Raw genomic sequence first — 18829 nt, forward strand, 5'->3', positions numbered from 1 at the left:
CTGGACAACCAGGTTCTCCGCAATGTATTCCAGAGATGGAAACTGCCAGTGATTGATCTTTTCACCACCTCTGAGAACAGGAAGTACCCTCTCTTCTGTTCAAGGTGTGGGAGGAGGGTCTAGGTCACCACTCCCTGGGGGATGATTTCCTTCTACCATGGAAGAGGCTGTCATATGTCTTTCTCCAGAGCCCCTAATACTAAGTATCATTAAGGAACAAAATCAAGCAGGACAAGGCCAGAGTTCTCCTAATAGTACCTACCTGGTTGAGACTAGCTTGGTACCCTTGCCTGCTTGAACCCGTATCCAACTGTCAATCAAGCTCCTAACTAATCCTCATCTCCTGTCACAGGATGTGGGTCACACGCTTCATCCCTACCTAGACTCATGGCATGGTTCCTGGATGGTTCTTGAGAATAGAGGCTTCCTGCTCTACAGAGGTGCAGCAGGTGTTATTAAAGAGTAGAAAAGCATCAACCCACACTAGTTATCTGCAGCAATGGAAGAAATTTGTCCACTGCTGCGGTCTTTGCTACCTCAGACCTGAATTGGTTCCCCTTTCCCTCTTCCTAGATAGATGGAAGACCTCTGGGTTATCTGTCAGTTTGGGCAAGGTATACCTGCCCACCATTTCAGCTTTTCATCCCCCAGTTGAGGGTTTCTCCACTTTTGCTCACCAAGTATCATTCAGATTTATTAAGGATCTGGATAATCTCTTCCCCCACATCAGATACCCATTCCCCAGCCTTGGGACCTCAGACTGGGTCTCAGCTACCTCACAAAAACTCCATTGGAACCAATGCTGACCTCCTTTCTACTTCAGTTATCTATGAAGATGGCCATGTTAGTTGCCACCACATTTGCCTTTAGGATCAGGGAAACAGGAGCCATAATGCAGATCCTGCCTCTTTATGATTGTTTTCAGCTATAAGTTTTCTTTACATCCACATCCTAGGTTCCTACCAAAGATTACATTGGGTTTTCATCTTAGTCAGTCTACCAATATTTTTTCCAAAACCTCATAGTTCAACAGAAAGTTAGAGGAACATCGGGCTTCTACCTGGATAGGACTAAGCAGTTAGATCATCGCCTAGACACTTCATATTCTTTGCAGATAGATCTAAGGGGCTCCTATCTCTGCTCAAAGATTTTCAAATGCATATCAGGTTTTGTAATCTACCTCTTATGAGTCTACAGGCTCTCAGCTCTCCCACAGGGGTGAGAGCACATTCAGCCAGATCCAAGGCAACGTATACTACATTTCTGAAGAATGTTGCAGCATCTGAGATATGTTGAGCAGCTGCTTGGATTTCTGTCCATGTGCTTTCAAAGCATTATGCCCTGCTCCATGCCATCAGGTCTAACGTGGCACTTGGCTCTGCAGGACTGTCTCCAGTGCTGGACCCCATCTGCTTAGAGGGATAGTGCTCAGAAGTAAGGAATACTAAGGGATACTGCTCCTTAGAAGGATACTGCTGATGTAGAGCATCCGTAGGGACACTACTCAAAGAGGGAAATGTCACCCTGTGCAGGAACTGTAGATCTCTGAGCTGTGCACCCCCCACACACATTGATGCTCCACTATCTTAGTAGGGAGGAGTAACAGTGTATGGATTCTAAATGCATGGGAGTTCCAAAACAGCAGAAGTGCATCACTTCTGTAACAATGCCCCCCACTTCCTCTGGCAGACTGAAGTGGGTACAGAAGCAGAGTAGACTTAAATGTGAGCATTGGCCTGCTAAACCCAGGGTTGTGAGTTCAAATCCTTGAGGGGGCCATTTAGGGATATGGGAGATTGGTCCTGCTTTGAGCAGGGGGTTGGACTAGATGACCTCCTGAGGTCCCTTCCAATCCTGATATTCTATATGCTATACTTCCATGAATTAGATCTGCTTGGTCTCCTGGGAAACAGGTGACCTAGAGTAGCTGCTCCCTGGTACTTATACTGCAGAGTTAAACACAAGGTTGTTCTTGGTGCTGTTGTCGGGGCTCCATCCTCCAGCTTCCATGGACTTGTTTATTAATTGCTTCTCACAGGACAGGAGCAGAGGACTCTAAGTAGATAGCTTTTCAGATGGCCCATTTACCAAGATTTAATATGAAGGCCAATCAGAATTTTTGCTGACAACGTGTAAAATGTATACTATACTGTAGTGGTTGGCAGTACCACACCAAATAAACTCTTTAGTATATCTTACTATGTTCATATTATTGGGTTTGAATCTTTCTGTTTCCAGTCATACGTTACCTATAGCATCGTCATAAGACAGTGTATTTTATAAAAAATTAACAAGTAAACTTCAAAAAATGAATTCAATAAATGCAGTCAACAGGTAGTCACAAAAGCCAAATTTATTAATACTTTGAGTATTTAGTAAAATACTGTTTTGAGATGGATTTTCACAACTGCTTTTATTTATTTCCCAGAAGGTGACCAGGTGCATAGATCCTAGAGAGCTATTTAATTAACTTGTAAAGTAAAATTCAGAATCGGTTACATCTGTCATGCTAGTTCTTGGGGAAAAATAGCACACAGCAGCTAATCTACACAGACTTTTAGCCATGTGTGTCATTTCTCATAGTGTTGAAGGATCTTGACTGCACTATACACTGTAGTGTTCAAAGATAAAATTGATTAAATTTGTGTTGGTCACATGCGACAGTCAGAACTAACACTTCTTGAGTGATGGTTAACATGCCCTAAAGTGTTAGAGTCTTTGCATCTCTGTTAATTTCCTTTTTGGGGTCAATTACTCTGAGAATAACAAAAACAAACTATCTTTTTCTATTTATTTTTAGTTCAGAATTTCAAACTACATCTCTCCATGACACAGAGAGAGAGAGAGAACATCAGTTTAAAATGTTTACAAATGCAAAATTGCAAGAGATGCAAAATTCAGTTGACATATGCAGATTTGTGTTTTAAACAGCTTGTCAAACATGTTTCCTGGTATGGTTATACAATCAATTTTATAAATATTTACTGCAATAATTCTGTGGGTGTCTGTTCTTCCCTGGTGCACATTCAGAATTCCCTTTAGTATGAATTTAGTAACAGTGACCAATGGTGAGGGTATTTCCTAACAGTTACTGAATGAAGGACATCATAATCAACATGAAAGCAGCCTTTCCTTCAGTGTACACTTCCATCTGAAGAGCACAAAGCCCTTTACAAACATTAATTAAATAAACATCACCACTTTAGTTAGGTAGGTAAGCAGAAGTAATCCAGTTTTACAGATAGGCCACTAAAGCTCTGATGAAGGATTGCCAGCAACCTAGAAATCACACTTCTGTCTGAAGTTTTTGATATTTCCCATTCTACCTTATTACAACTGACAGATCTGAGAAAAAACCAAACTGTTTTCACTTTCAGATTATGCATTTGACAGTATTTTGTGTACAGTCAGTTTCTCCATTTCCCATTTTACTGTAAGAAAGACACACAACAGAAAAGAACTTGGTAAAAATCATACAGACCTCTGAAAAAGCCAAACATGCAACCTAGATGTCATGCATTATGCACCTGACCATCTTTCTTCTTTGTCTTAGGTTTGTAATAGGAGAACAGGCCCCATTACAATAAAAATGAGTAATATTTAGTAATCACTTTTTAAACAGGTTAATCTTCTGAAAAGGACATTTATTTTTTAAAAGTGCACTTTCATAGTTAAAAGAGCTAATTACCAGCAAATACTGAAATCACCCTGACCCTACCAAAAAGTTACTAATTATACTGATCTAAAATATTAAATATCTCTGATCCTGTTAAACTTTCAGATTCACTCATTACTTTCAGATTCACTTTCATTATTACTCTAAAGTAATTCTATATTAAAAAGGAGTATAAGATTTAATATAAAGGTAAGGGAGCAATTCACTTTCCACAGTCAAATAAGGCATAATAAAAAAATGTTCTCATGAAGCAATAGCAATATAATTATAAAAAGAGGAGGTATGGGAAAAATAAGTTATTCAACTGCACTTCTTATCACTTCTACTTTTGAAGTGTATTAATCTTAATTATAGTTGCAATATACACTCTAATACTGTACACCTTGATATAGGAAAGGATTAAATTCCTCATGGTGTCTTACATAAATTATTTTGATGGACTGACTGCAGATTCACAAAATACAGGTAAAAAGTAGGTGCTAAAAAATCATCTCCATGTTAAACTAGCATACCTATAAATATTCCAGTGCTGGGCTACCCTGAGCAGAAATTGCTAGTCGTACCTAGTGTTTGGCAAGGGGATACAAACTTCTATGCCATCTCAAATGTGGAGTGTTCCATTTATAGTTCAGTTGTGTACTCATTCATTTTCTGTCATTTCACAATTAGTTTTTCCTCAAAATAGAATAGTAAATCCATTTTTTAGAATTCAAAATCCCCAGTTTACACAGGCCAAAAATTGCTCAAAAATTGTGGATGATGGTTTATTATTGGACTGAAGGTGTGCATATAGAGAGCCCTATCTTGCTCCTATTGAAATCGATAGCCAATCTCATACAAAGGAACAGAATGGGGCCCATGTCATCACCTCTAAGTAAATCTCCTCACCCAAAAACAACAAAAAAGCTTCAGATTTTTTGAAATTTTCACTGTTTTGTAATTTACATTCAAATATTCAAAGCCAGATGCAATAATAAATCCTTCACATGTTATTTTGTAACCATATTTTGATTTTTTCAAAGTTTATGTCCATCCATCGTATATTTTCTTCGATGGTTTCTACAGCTTGTTGGACACAGCGGAGCTGTGAACTTTTTTCCTCCAGAGAATTGAAGAATTCTTTTACCTATCAGAAAAAATTAGAATAAACAGTTGATGCATGATTAAGAGGCAGTGAAGTCGAGTAACTAGTGCACAGGTTTAATGGCAAAAAACTCCAGGTTTCCAGTGTGACCTAGAGTAAGTCTCTTGACTACTGTGACTGTCTACATGACAGCAGTTTTCTAAAAAGCTTCACACCATTGGTAAAACCAGCACTTTGCCACACTGAGGCACCTAGTGTTGACAAGGCAGCTAAGACAACAACCACCATTTTTTTAATACCATCTCAATTAAACCAGCTGAGAGCAGTGGCAGCAATGTAAGCAACAGTGGATCATTTTTAGAAGCTTTTTTTAACTACAATCTACAGCAAAGTCAACAGGAGGCTGGGGGCTCAGCATGGAAACCCCTGTGGTAGCTCTCAGCTCTGGTGTTCCCCACATCACACCCCCATTGCAGCGAAGGAGCCCTGTTGTCAGGCCTTCCACAGCCAACGACTACTTCCCAGCTAGTGTTTTAAGGGAGAGTCCCAACCACCGAGGGGAAAGACAGTCTATGGTACAAGCTAGTATTAATGACAGACAAATGCTACCAGAGGTCACTATAAGACTTTCCTTATTATTCTCATGTGATAAGTCATTCTTTGCAGAGTTACTGTGGGAAAACAAGTCATTTTGTCATTTATTGAATATATTCATGTTTGTTTGAAAACATGAGCTCTGCTTGATCCTACATTAAAATCATATTGAAGACCATGTGTCGTCTGCTGCAAGCAAGACCTAAATTCTGCAGCAAGTTCCTTGGATTCTATAGCATTGTAGTGGGGAAGCTCCATTTAGATTTAAAATGGAGGCTTTCAGTGAAGGTTTTGGCAGCTGCGTACAAGGTATCTGGGGCTTTTGATATTTGTGGAGGAATGGGATGCCGTTTAAAATTATGGAATCAGCAAATAAAACTATGGCTGCATCCCACTTCCATGTACAGGAGAGCTGTCAGTGCTTGTTGTATAGGTTGCAGAGCATGTAGATTGGTTAGTGCACTGTATATCTCTTCCCCCATCTAGGAAGGCTTGTCATTTCTGTACCACTTCTATCAAGTTTAGCCTGACCAATTTTATTTATACACTCTGCCATGGTGCTCATCTTAGTATCCAGTACTCACAAGCATTAATATGTACAGTATCTTCACAACATTCCTGTGAGGGTGGGAAGTGCTATTGCCACTTTTCAGCTGAAAACCTGAGGCCCAGAGGCATTAAGTGATTTGCTTAAGGACACACAAGAACTCTGTGTCAGAGCAGGCAACAGACACCTGACCCTCAACCAGTGTTATAACTACAGGGCCATTCTTTCCCTTGCTATTGGCACATACTGCTATGCTTAGGGTCCTCAAACCCACAACTTGTATAGCATTTGTATAGCTTCAGGGGAGCTACAGTACTACTTCAATGTTTACTAACTTCCAATATTTGCACGATCCTTAGGCTTAATCACAGGTTATACCTATCATCTTCATAAAGCCACTTCTGCACATAAAACAGACTCTGGTGTTTCCAAAGGAGTCTAAGGAAGTTAGTCTCCAGCTCCCTTAGGCAGCTCTGAAAACCCCAGCCAGAATGCATGATCTGAAAGTAAGACACTTCACCTCTGCAAGCTGTTCCCTTGTAGAATATTGATTTGTCACTCCGATTACCATGTGGGCTATAGAAGGTGAGCCAAGTTCAAACCTAGCAAAAAAGCCAAAAATCAATTACCAAAGATTTATTAAATGGATGATTTAATTTAAAATGGAGAAATAGATGTCAAATATAGCTAGCATAAGGGTCTGAGTAAAACAATCTGTGCAACTTACTTTTGTACAAGTTTATTCCAGTTTTCCTTCAAAAATGTCCATGCTAGATGATAGCCAGATGGGTTTTTAGCAACATACACAATAATATGTGGAAGATCCTGAGTTTTTACTACATCACCAAACAAACTTTGATCCATTATCCTAAAAAACCCAATGAGGATGGAAATGGAAAAGGTAACTAGACTGTTAGGCAGAGATGACGGATGGGTTACTTTGTTAAAACTGCACTTCTTAACACCTTGGCTAATCACTATAACTGTCCTACTTTCAATTTTACTTTTTTAAGATAAAATTTGCTTTAGCAAAAGACTTCTGAGCCACTTGCATCACCCTAGTCCCATGAAGTTCATCATGAAAGTTACTAAGATTATCTCCATTACAGGAAATGTAGAATAAAATCAACATAATGCTTTGAAGTTTAACCGCATCTTTCATCCCAGGATCTCAACATTAATGTGAACCTTAGTTGTCCTGAGAGATAGATAAGTATCATCCCCTTTTTGCAGATAGGGAAATGAGGCCCTATTCATAAAAAAAATGTGAGTGTCTCTTGGTAGCATCAACGCAGTTAAATGACTAGCTCAGTTTCACAATGCAAATCCGTGGCAGAAATGGTAGCAATAACATTTCTAAATGTTCCTTTCCTCCCATGATGCTAAAAGGAGAGAGGGCATTTATCTACTGTGTCTGGAGCTCTCTCAAAACACTGAGGGACAATGTTTTTAAGAGTCAATCCCACCTTGCATGCATAAGAAATATATAGGCATACTGCAATTACAGTAACTTTACATGCAAAAGGTAATCAAGTGCCTAAACAGTCACTTGTTTCTGCCTTTCTCCAATTGACAACTGAAAATGCAAACATGCGTACACACCAGCCTCTGGTGTCAAGTTTTAAACTGCAACTTCCCCTTCTTTTATAAGGCATTTTATAATGCTGTGCATTGAAGATGCTGCAAAAGCGCTCATTGCTGTAGCTCCTAAGTTTGGTTCCTCCCTCTCCACTCCCATACAAACACTTCCTTCATAAAACAGTATATTACTCACCACTGAAGTTTGTCCTTACTTCTGCTAATACTGAGAGCAACTTCAATCTGATTTCTCTCAGTGTTGAACCAAGGCAGCCTGTATTTACTAAAAAGGAAGTCCCAACCTTCGATTGTCTGGGCTCCAACAGCATATACTGCAGTTTTAACATCATTGGGCAAACTGCAACAAATTGGACACCAAGTTATACTCTGCTTCATATTTCCATTTTGATGGATACTTCCATTCTGATTCACCATTCCATTACACCAGGGAATCATTCTGGTGTAACAAAAGGGTGAATTAGGTCTTTAATTTTTCTCCTTCTGTCCCTATTAGGGATTCTTAAGTGTTGCAAGAGGAGGAGTTTGCCTTCAGTCTAAAAGTATCCTGGTATTTACTGTTAATGAGCCTCAGTAGGCAACACACGCTACTTTGAACCTAGAAGAAACAGGTTCAAGCTTCATTCCAGAGCAGATCCTGTTTTGCCAAGGAAGAGTTCTATTAAGAGATATTAGTCATTCAGAGATGTTTAAACAGTAGTCATGTTACCTATGTAAGAGTTACAGATCTTATGTCACTTTCTTAAAGAGGTGTCCTGGTCAACAAGCCCTCTCCCAAAGATGGCTGGCAAAAGCTTTTTTTTTTTTTAAATTTGGGCTTGTTTCATTATTTGGGTGTTTTTCACAATGGAAAGATCAGGAATGCTGGTTTTGCTAGATGACCTGCTGGTGGTATCTCAGCATGTTTACTGTGAACTCTGACTTGTTAAATTAAGGGGTGGAGAAACTGAATCTTTAACAAAGATGGCCTGTATCCAAAATGTTAGTGAGTAGCAGGTGACCTGAAAGTATATAGTGTAAAATAAAACCCTTCAGACCTTCTTTCTCCATCATAAAAAAGCAAAACAAAGGGGCACAACTCTAATTTCCATTCTCCCTTTCACCGTTAGTAAATCAAGTTCCAAAGTACAAGGTGATATATAAGCCATCAATGAATACACAATAGCTGTCAAGTCCAGAGGGAATTGGGAGTCTGGAGTCTGAGATGAGAAAGTACTAAAAAAGGTTAATATTTGGGTCCCTGAAAGGACTGAAATATGAGCAGCTGCTTTATTAATAGATCAGTTCACCAATACTAAATCAAGAGGGAAAACGTTAATTCATCCTTCACCTCTAATGAATTTACTATGAAAACAGACCGTAAAGTTCCATTGGATTCCTTCCATTTCATAAAATATTCTTCTGCTTTGTCCACACACGGTTGGTACTTGCGCGCACACGCAAACAGAAGTAGGGAACTGCGAAGCATTCTTTCAGACACTGAGCCCTCATCATTCCAGGACTGTTTGTCAATTAGGTCTTTAAACAGATTTACTATGTACCCCTAAAACAATTTAATAATAAAAAGATTCTATTTAACACACTTAAATATAAATACTACCTCTTCAAATGCATTACTTCTACTATTGTTGGCACTGGTAATTTAAATCAACATCTAATCCACTTATCTTTGGTTAAATCCTCCAATAAATCTTGAAACCCATGTCACTTTTAAAATATTTTCATTTTACAAATTTTACCAACATTTAGCAAAAATTAAACTTATTAGCTGTTCACATCTGTCTCTCTGAAAATCAGGTTTTTGTGCCATACCAACAATCAGTTATTTTAATGCATCAGTTTTAAATATAATGGGATGACAAGTAATTTCAGTGTTCAACTACTCCACCAACTATGACCTTGATCCTACACCGATGTGGACAGATCCCCTGTGCAGCCACCATTCAATTGTCCCCTCTCTGTACATGCAGGCAGGTGGCTGGCATCCCCCATACAAAAGCAGCCCAAATATAGTGGGGATCTCCATGGATGTAAAGGTTCACCCATGTGAATCTGATTACAGGATTGGGGCCTATACTCCATAGGACCTAGTGCATTCAACTCAGTGCTTTGTGTAAAATTAATGGGCCAAATCCATCCCTGGTGGAACTCCAGTGCAGACAGTGCTATCCCGGGGTGAATTTGGTTTAGTAAAGTTAACTCAGCAAATTCTGGAACAAGCAAATTAGAAAGAAATACATCCTTCCTAAATAATATAAATCATAATTGCTACAGCATCGCCTTTTAATGTATAATTATAATACCAAACAATAGTTCAAGCTATTGCATCTCAACATTCTGCAAGGAATGGCTCTGAACGCTCTACCTATCTCATTTTCTCTAGAACTATACTTAGAGGAAAGAATAAGATTTTTAAACACCCCAATTTTTTGTAAACACATTTCTTGCTTATTTTACAATCTTACTTCTAATTTCACAGCCCTTGCCTTCCTGGCTGAGTTGAAAGCAGGGTCTGGAAGTACTAATCTGACAAACAGAGCAGGGTAGCAGGACAGACAGGATACTGGGACAGTAGAAAAACATGCAGCCACCAGGGAAAGGAACTCACTCCTGGCAGCAGTCCTACTCCAGGGATTCTCAGGCTGGCAAAGGCTCATCTTCTCTTTCCCAGCTTTTTGTCTGTTTATCTGCAGTTGACATTTCATCTTGTCAAGTGCCTTCCCCCTGGTACCTCCTTTCTCTCTTATTGCCTCTGCAAAAATAAGCCCTTTCTCCTCTGGTGAGAGGGAGAAAGCAATAAGGACCGATGCAGTGGTGAGGTGGAGCCGATTCGCACCAGTTCGCTAGAATCGGTTGTTAAATTTAGAAGCCCTTTTAGAACCGGTTGTTCCGCGAGGGATAACCGGTTCTAAAGGGCTTCTAAATTTAACCGGCCAAGAGTGGCGCCTTAGGCGCCGACTCCATGGGTGCTCCAGCCCTGGAGCACCTAAGGGGAAAATTTGGTGGGTGCAGAGCACCCACTGGCAGCTCCCCGCCCCACCCCTGGTCCCAGCTCACCTCCGCTCCGCCTCCTCCCCTGAACGCACCTCCCGCTCTGCTTCTCCGCCCCCCCAGGCTTCCAGCGAATTAACTGTTTGCACAGGAAGCCGGGGCGGGCTGAGATGCAGGCCGCGGCTTCCCGCTCAGGCCCAGGGAGGCGGAGGTGAGCTGGGGGGGGGGCGCGAGGAGGACTGCCCGCGCCGCAGCAGGTAACCCGGGGGGCGCGCAGGGGAACCGCTCCCCACCCCAGCTTACCTCAGCCACCCTCAGCCTGAGCGGGAAGCCGCCGCCTGCTTCTCTGCCCTCCCCGGCTTCCCGCCGAACAGCTGATTTGCGGGAAGCCGGGGGAGGGGGCGGAGAAGCAGAGCAGGGCGGTGTGTTCAGGGGAGGAGGAGGAGGAGGAGGAGCGGAGGTTAGCTGGGGCCGGGTGTGGGGCGGGGAGCTGCTAGTGGGTGCTCTGCACCCACCATGTTTTCCCTGTGGGTGCTCCAGCCCCAGAGCACCCAGGGAGTCGGCGCCTAAGGCGCCACTTTTGATGTGATCAGTGGGGGAGCGGCCGTTCCCCCTGCTCCCCCCAGCTATACTCCCCCGCCCCTAGGAGCCAGAGGGACCTGCCGGATGCTTCCTGGGAGCTGTGCCAGGTAACTCTGGGACTCCCCACCTCACCCCCCCGGCAGGTGCCTCTGGCTCCTAGAGGTGGGGTGGGTACCCACTATGGTGGCCCATGAGACTCTCCTGCCCGGTTCTGGGGCAGTCAGGGGACAGGGCAGGGATCCTGGGGGTGGGGGTTGGCAACAACCCCCTCGTGGGGTGAGGAGGGAACCCGTTGTTAAGATTTTGGCAGCTCATCACTGGACTCATGGGGCTCCCAGGATAACCTCTGGTAGAACACCGCTTCCAGGTCACAGCTCTACAGATCACCATGATGGCAACTTCCCCACCTACTCCCTGCCTTCCGCCAGGAAATGAATACAGAACCAGAGGCCATAAAGAAAAAACTATGACTGAAAAATAAATAGTTTAAATTTGGGTTTTAAAGAAAATAAAAAATACCCACTCCACTCTACTGGCTTGCTACCAATACCTGTATTTTTTAAAGGTGTGCTTACAGGGTATAACCTCTATTTTAGTTTTAGCCAGTTTTAGGTGCTTTCTGTCTTACCTTTAACTGATTTTCTACATCATCCATGTCCCTTTTCTCCATGAGCTTGTACATAGGAATCAGCTCATTCATACCTTGGAATACAGGCATAATTTGGGATTCAAGTTTCAAATACAAAGATAAATCAAGAGCTTTAGAAATTGATAGTTTTCCAATACTGAGAGAGAAAAAGATAGAGAACATTGTAAATAAAATTAAATGAGCTAATTTCTACTTAATTCTTTTAGAATCCTGAAGTTATCATCACACAAATGGAAAAGCCTAGAAACAAACTCCTGAAAGACAAATGTGGCCGACAAACCACATAAGACATGAAACTTTCTGGTATCTGATACTCAGCCTACAAAAGCTCTTGAAATCCTTGCACAGCCATGCCAAACACTTGACCTGCAACAGGAAACGGTTCCGTATCTAAGGTAGTGGTCACACACAAGCACCTCCAGAGTGCAAATTGAGTTGAAGTGATGGGGTTGTGAAAAGTGAACCACTGCCCATAAGGGACTGATTTAAGCCACCAAATTTTAGGTTTAATTGAAAATCTTGTTCTAATCCTAATTTTCAAAAGGGAGCAGATCAGTGCTGCTGGAATCCACTGATTTACACAGTATCAGAGACAGTGTTTTGATAATAATGGTTATGTTCTCAGGGCCAGTGTATGTCCTCAGTTACATGACTCCCCTGAAGTCAATGGAGACATTCCAGATTTGCATTGCTGTAAACAAGATCAGAATCTGATCCCCTCTCTGTTAAAAGGATTTAATAACAACAAATTATACAAGAGTAAATGTTTTCTGCTTTAGTGGCACACAATCTGAATTGTATCATTTGTCTTTTTAAGACTCATACAGTGTGCCTTACCTCACAAGCTGGAATACATTGTTAATGAGACTTGCTCTATCATTGCTGCTAATTGCTGTATGGTTTTCTTTTAAAAGGCTAATCAGAGCATCCCATCCATCATCTTCATAGTGCACAATGTAATAACCATTCATTCCCACATTGAATTTTATCCATTCAACCTCTTCTGGGAGGATGAGGACATCTGCAAACAAAATAAAATTATAACTCCATTCTCTCTTATTGATTAAAACATTATCTGTTAAGACGACCACATAATGGATGAAGAGCCCAGCACTTGCACAGTCCATTTCATACATTAAATTTGGACAAAAAATAATCCTGGTACAATAGCTAATGCTGGTCTTGGTCTCTTTTTCAGCGATTAAAAGGAAGAGATGCTATAGTTTCTGAATACGTTAAGAGAGATAGCTCAGTAATGTTGTTATAGGAGTCTGTCAACATTTTCACTATAAAATCCAATTTTTCCAGCAGGTTATATATAATTCAGCTGTTTTATATCTCATCTGCCAAAACCTGGCATTCTCTTTTTTAAAAGCATTATTGAAATTAGATCTGTGATAACAAAAATAAAAGGTAGAACTACCAGTTTCATCCACCCCCCCCCACAAAATAGCTGTAGAGCTAAAATGGCTAAACTTTCCAAGCACTGTAGCTAATCCTTCAAATGGACTAATCACTTTAAAGGATGTTACCTGTTTTAGTTGTCAGCAAAAATCTTTGCACGGTGTCAGATTTACTAGTAATGTACGTTAATGGAACATGCCACAAGTACCTATTGCAACGTAAAAATGGTTATTTTAGTGACAGAATATTTAATTGCAATAGCTACTCTAGAGAAGGTTGGACCTATATTTGAGTAGTGAGCTACGCTGCTATGTTGGGGACAAAGAGTCGGAAGTGACTGACTCTGAAACTCTTCTTGGGAGTATGTGGAGGTAAGATTCATGGTGTAGGGCAGAGGTGGGCAAACTACGGCCCATGTGACCCTCCTGCCCAGCCCCTGAGCTCCTGGCCTGGGAGGTTAGTCCCCAGCCCCTCCCCTGCTGTTCCCCCTCTCCCGCAGCCTCAGCGCCCTGCGTCGCTGGCGCAACGCTCTGGGCGGCCGGGCAGTGCAGTTGCAGAGCCATGGCCTGACCCGGTGCCCTGGGCAGTGCGGCTGTAGCGCCACCAGCCACCAGTGCTCCAGGCAGCGCGGTAAGGGGGCAGGGGGAGTTGGATAGAGGGCAGGGGAGTTCGGGGGTGGAGGTCAGAGGGCGGGGAACAGGGGGGTTGGATGGGGCAGGGGTTCCAGGGGGGGCAGGGGTGGGGAATCCGGGGGTGGTCAGGGGACTGGGGATGGTGGATGGGGCAAGAGTGGAGGGCCGTCAGGGGACAGGCGGGTTGGATGGGGCAGAAGTCCCAGGGGAGCCGTCAGGGGGCGAGAAGCGGGGGGGGAGTCAGATAGGAGGTGGGGGCTGGGCCTCCCCTAACTGGCCCTCCATACAATTTTGGAAACCCGATATGGCCCTCAGGACAAAAAGTTTGCCCACCCCTGGTGTAGGGAGACTTACGCAGGCTTCATTACTCTCATGGCTGAGACAAAACATGGCCATTCTCTTGCTACAGTATTCTACCCCAATCTTAACTTAGCAGAAGAATACCCCAGAAAGCTCCGATATAAGACACTTTTATTTCTGTGGACTAATTATTATGGACCTCAGTTATAGCTTCTTAACACTATACCGATTTTCAAATAAGCAATGCCAAAATGTAATTTTTGTTCCTTTAAGAACAGCAATAACAGTTACTACTATGCAGAATAGACTGTCACTAGTGGATTTTCCAGTTTGCCTAGACTATGATGGAGAGCATCACGTGCTCATTTTCTATTACCCTGTCGATGGAGAAGAATCTGATCCCTTCATATAGTGCTCTTGCTGCAGATGGACATTCTTTCCTTTTACTGTGGCAGTTACTAGTGGAAAACCCTTTTGTAATGTCCAAGTGTTCATCATTGTTGTTACATCAAGAATCTCTCTCCTGGTCCAGTGCTGATTTATATGAGGCAAAAACAAAATACATAAGAACAGAGTGAGGATGAAATATACTGGCAAGGAAACAAAGATGAGTGAGTGGCAACTTCACAAGAGCTACCAACCGTTGATCGAATAAACAAGTTTACAGGACTTACATAGTGAAGTTTGGATTGGGGCCTGGGATATCATTGTGACTCCTTCACCTTATGGTGGACAGAATAACCTTTTGATGCTTATGATTAATACCAGTAACAGCCATATAAATGCACCAATCAATATTGGGCTCTTTAGGGGATAGATTTTTGTTCAAGCAAGCACATATTCAACAGGTAAAACCCAAGGAAAATTTTCAACAGTAATATAAAGTCCAGGCTTCCAGCAGTATCCAATGAACTTATATTCTCACAAGTAGGGTTCTGAGCATAATAGTCTCACACTCTCAGGCAGGGAGTATACTAATTTTAAACATGATGAAAACTGAAGAATTAAATGTTAGTGTACAGTAACACAGAAGACTTATAACTATCAATAAGTAGGAAAATAGAAGCTTACTGCACTTGAAGATGTTTGCTGGTTTCTGGTGCAAAAGCCATCACCTTGTAGTTGGCTTTCCTGGGTATCACCCACAGGACAAGTCTGAAAAAATTAAATATTTCCCTTTAATTTTACAATTCTGAATAATTAATGCAGCTCAAAGTGATTATTCTGTTCAGTAATATATGAGGCTAGATGGTGGTTATTCACAGGGAAATACTTGGGTACAACCCCCTGTGATGTTGCACTCCATATGTTTTATGGAAATATGCTTATGAGTGTAAATATAATGTAAATGGAATACGCTTTATGCAAAAGGTCTCTTGTAAGGTATCATTACAAAGCTTATAATCTACTGAGTGTGTTCATCCTATTTGTACGAATGTATCATTCTTGTATCTGAGGCTAGAAATATGAAGTATTACTCTGAAGTCCTCTTGTAACTATGCAAAGTGTGGGCCATTAATGGTGGCTTGGAATCATGATGGCTCCCATTAACTAGGACAACTGGTTGTAAATGGCTCTGTTTACTTGTAAGCCTTCCTGTATAGGTGGGTGCCAGCCAGTGGGTAATGAAGTCTCACAGGACAAGTGATCATGTCATCTGGCACTGGAATCCATCTTAAACCTGGTGCTTTGCCATTTAGAAAGAGGGGTGGGGACCGAGAGAGACAAAAGATTCCCGCCTTGTGCCAAAGCTATAAAAGGGGGTGAACAGAACAAATGGGGCTGCCAGTCATGAGAAATCCCCGAGTTACCACCTGAGCTGGAACTAACAAGGTCTGTACCAGGAGAAAGGATTGGGCCCAGCCTAAGGAGGAGTCTAGTCTGTGAAAGAAGCTTATTGGAACATCTCTGAGGGGGAGATTTACCTGTATTCAGTTTCTTAAATGTGTTAGGCTTGGGTGTTTTGTTTTATTTTGCTTGGTAACTTACTTTGTTCTGTCTGTTATTATTTGAAACCACTTAAATCCTACTTTTTATACTTAATAAAAATCACTTTTGTTTATTATTAAACCCAGAGTAAGTGATTAATACCTGGGGGAGCAAACAGCTGTGCATATCAGTGTTATAGAGGGAGGACAATTTATGAGTTTACCCTGTATACGCTTTATACAAAGTGAAACGGATTTATTTGGGGTTTGGATCCCACTGGGAGCTGGATGTCTGGGTGCTGGAGATAGGAAACCTGCTGAGCAGTTTTGGTTAAAGTCTGCAGCTTTGGGGGTGTGGTTCAGACCCTGGGTCTGTGTTGCAGCAAAGTAGCGTGTCTGGCTTAACAAGACAGGGTTCTGGAGTCCCAAGCTGGCAGGGAAAACGGGCTCAGAGGTAGTTTCAGCAGATCAGGTGACAGTCCCAAGGGGGTCTCTGTGACCAAACCCGTCACTCCCCCCAAGAAATATTTACATGTGCCAGACTGTTCCATAGATCTTCATTTTTTGTATTCTGATAGCTGTACTTCCGCAGATATTGTACAAGACCAGCTTTAAACACATCTGCATTCAAGTAATCCCTTAACATATTTAGAATACAAGCTCCCTGCAAAGGAAATGATAAAAAATTTACAAAACTAATCTTTAGATCATAAAATATAAAGTCTGATATACTTTAATTTTTTTTAAATCAATATTATTGTTAATATCATTAGCAGTTAACTCTAAATTCATAGTGCTCTTGGATTAAAGCGTCACCTGACATAACCTTATGTACTAATATAGTACTTTGGCTTTCACTACCACTGCTTTCAAAGGTAGCTTTGGCTAAGCAAGTTAAGTCTATTATTAGAATTATGATAATGCCTAGAAACCTCAGCTGAGGTTCGAGCCCCATTGTGCTACACATTGTACAATCACACAGCAAGAGACAATATTTACCCCGCAGAGCTTAAAATCTAAACAAGACAGATAAAGGGAATATTATGATGTTCATTTTATAGGTGGGGAACTTAGCCCACAATTCAGTGTCTGCCTAAGAGAGTTTCATAAGTGAAACAGCAGAAATCATACAAGTCATGAATGAGGTATGTTTACAGTAATGGCAGAGATGCCATCTATCTTCATTAGAGTGAAATCCAGTGTCACCCCCAATGTCTAGTTCGAAGCAAGCTTCATGAACAATATTCACTGAAACAAAAGTGTAACGAAAAATAGTTACACAATTTACCTTTTCATAGGAAACATCATCGAACATTTCTTGAATTTGAGCTGGATCTTCCACAGGAGTAGACACAGGATGTGAGGAATTTAATGCATCCACCTCCATGGCATCAAAACACTTGCCTAAAAAATAATCTTCCTAATAGGAGAAAAAAATGTTTTTTTTATTCAAGGACTATTGAATACAGATGTAACAGCAAACCAAACTGAAGATGAAAATATTTGCACTTGTTTTAGAATTCTTCCATGTGACTTTCAGACAGTACAAAGAAAACAAAAGCATCTTCTTTTTATTCCAGCACTTGTAGTAAATGCATTATTTTAAAACAAAATACATCTCATTTAGAGATTGCAATCGCCCATTATAAAGCTATTGCAATGTACAAAATGCTGCACAGACTTATTAACATAAATTGATGTCAGTGAAACTACTTATATGAATAAAATTGCACAGATGGGGCTTATCCTAAAGCCCAGGAAAGTCAATGGAAAGACTCCCACTGATTTTACTGGGTTTTGGATCAGGCCCATATGTCTTTGTAGGAACGCGCCCAAAGTAGCAATCTCTGGTGAAATGAGAATGTGAAATCATCTACATTCAGACATTCCAAAAGGGTGATGAGTCTTTCTAAGATACAACACACCGGCTTGGTCGTCACTACAGACTTATGTCGATATAACTACGTCGCTCAAGGGTGTGGAAAAGCCACACCCCTGAGCAACGCAGTTATACCAACCTAAACCCCAGGGTAGACAGTATTATGTCGACGAGAAGGCTTCTTCCATTGACACAGCCTACGCCTCTCGGGGAGGTGGATTAACTACGCCAACAGGAGAAGCTCTCCCAACAGCATAGGTAGTGTCTTCACAAAGTGCTACGGCGGTGCAGCTGTGCTGCTGCAGTGCTGTATGTGTAGCCCACCTTCACTGCAATCAGAATAATCTGTAATCAGCTTTGATCATCTGTATTTACACAATGTTATAATTACTTTGTAATCCTTAAAAGATGATTAACCTAATTACTCTACATTAGTTTTTAAAAATTACATATAAAAACAACAAAATTAGCTCAGGGCAAATCTGTGTGCTGCCCAATAAGCTTACCATTGCAAATCATCAATAAATTACCCTCAGCCATTTTAAAATATGGTTTAAAATAAATAAAAAAGGGAAAGTAATTAACACTTACAACTTTCAGATCTGGATGAGTAATACTGACTGACACATACTCCATAAACTTTGCAAATCCTTCATTTAGCCAAAGATCATTCCACCATTCCATGGTAACTAGGTTTCCGAACCACTGAAAGAAAAATATTGCTCATAATAAAAGGTGCTTATCAGCCTTGTCTTAAGTTGACTAGTTAATTCACTCACTAATTTATGTAGACCCAGGAGAGAGAAGTTCGAGGGTTTATGGGGCAGTGTGAAAGATGCCTAGCATGAGTTTACCACCCATCAACTCTATAATGCGTTCCTGTGGCATGGGTCCTCATGCCCACCTATAGGCTCAAGAAGCATTCAAATCAGTCGTCTCAGCAGGCATTTTGTTTTCACTCCTCGTA

General features: G+C 41.3%; 1 protein-coding gene across 1 annotated transcript in view; it reads right to left on the bottom strand.

The window, feature by feature from the left end:
* Nucleotides 1–2412: 2412 nt before the first annotated feature.
* ERAP1 (endoplasmic reticulum aminopeptidase 1) overlaps nt 2413–18829 on the bottom strand; it is a 28051-nt gene continuing 11634 nt past the window's right edge. The window contains exons 7-19 of the mRNA XM_074952877.1: nt 18454–18567; nt 17272–17403; nt 16516–16647; nt 15127–15210; nt 14432–14589; nt 13252–13331; nt 12557–12740; nt 11699–11855; nt 8856–9040; nt 7676–7837; nt 6629–6769; nt 6422–6503; nt 2413–4802 (exon numbers count right to left, since the gene is read on the bottom strand). Of these exons, the coding sequence (XP_074808978.1) occupies nt 4659–4802; nt 6422–6503; nt 6629–6769; nt 7676–7837; nt 8856–9040; nt 11699–11855; nt 12557–12740; nt 13252–13331; nt 14432–14589; nt 15127–15210; nt 16516–16647; nt 17272–17403; nt 18454–18567 (1755 nt within the window). The 3' untranslated portion in view covers nt 2413–4658. The remainder of the gene's footprint in view (nt 4803–6421; nt 6504–6628; nt 6770–7675; nt 7838–8855; nt 9041–11698; nt 11856–12556; nt 12741–13251; nt 13332–14431; nt 14590–15126; nt 15211–16515; nt 16648–17271; nt 17404–18453; nt 18568–18829) is intronic.

The sequence above is a fragment of the Natator depressus genome, chromosome 5, assembly GCF_965152275.1.
Source record: "Natator depressus isolate rNatDep1 chromosome 5, rNatDep2.hap1, whole genome shotgun sequence".
Lineage (NCBI taxonomy): Eukaryota > Metazoa > Chordata > Testudines > Cheloniidae > Natator > Natator depressus.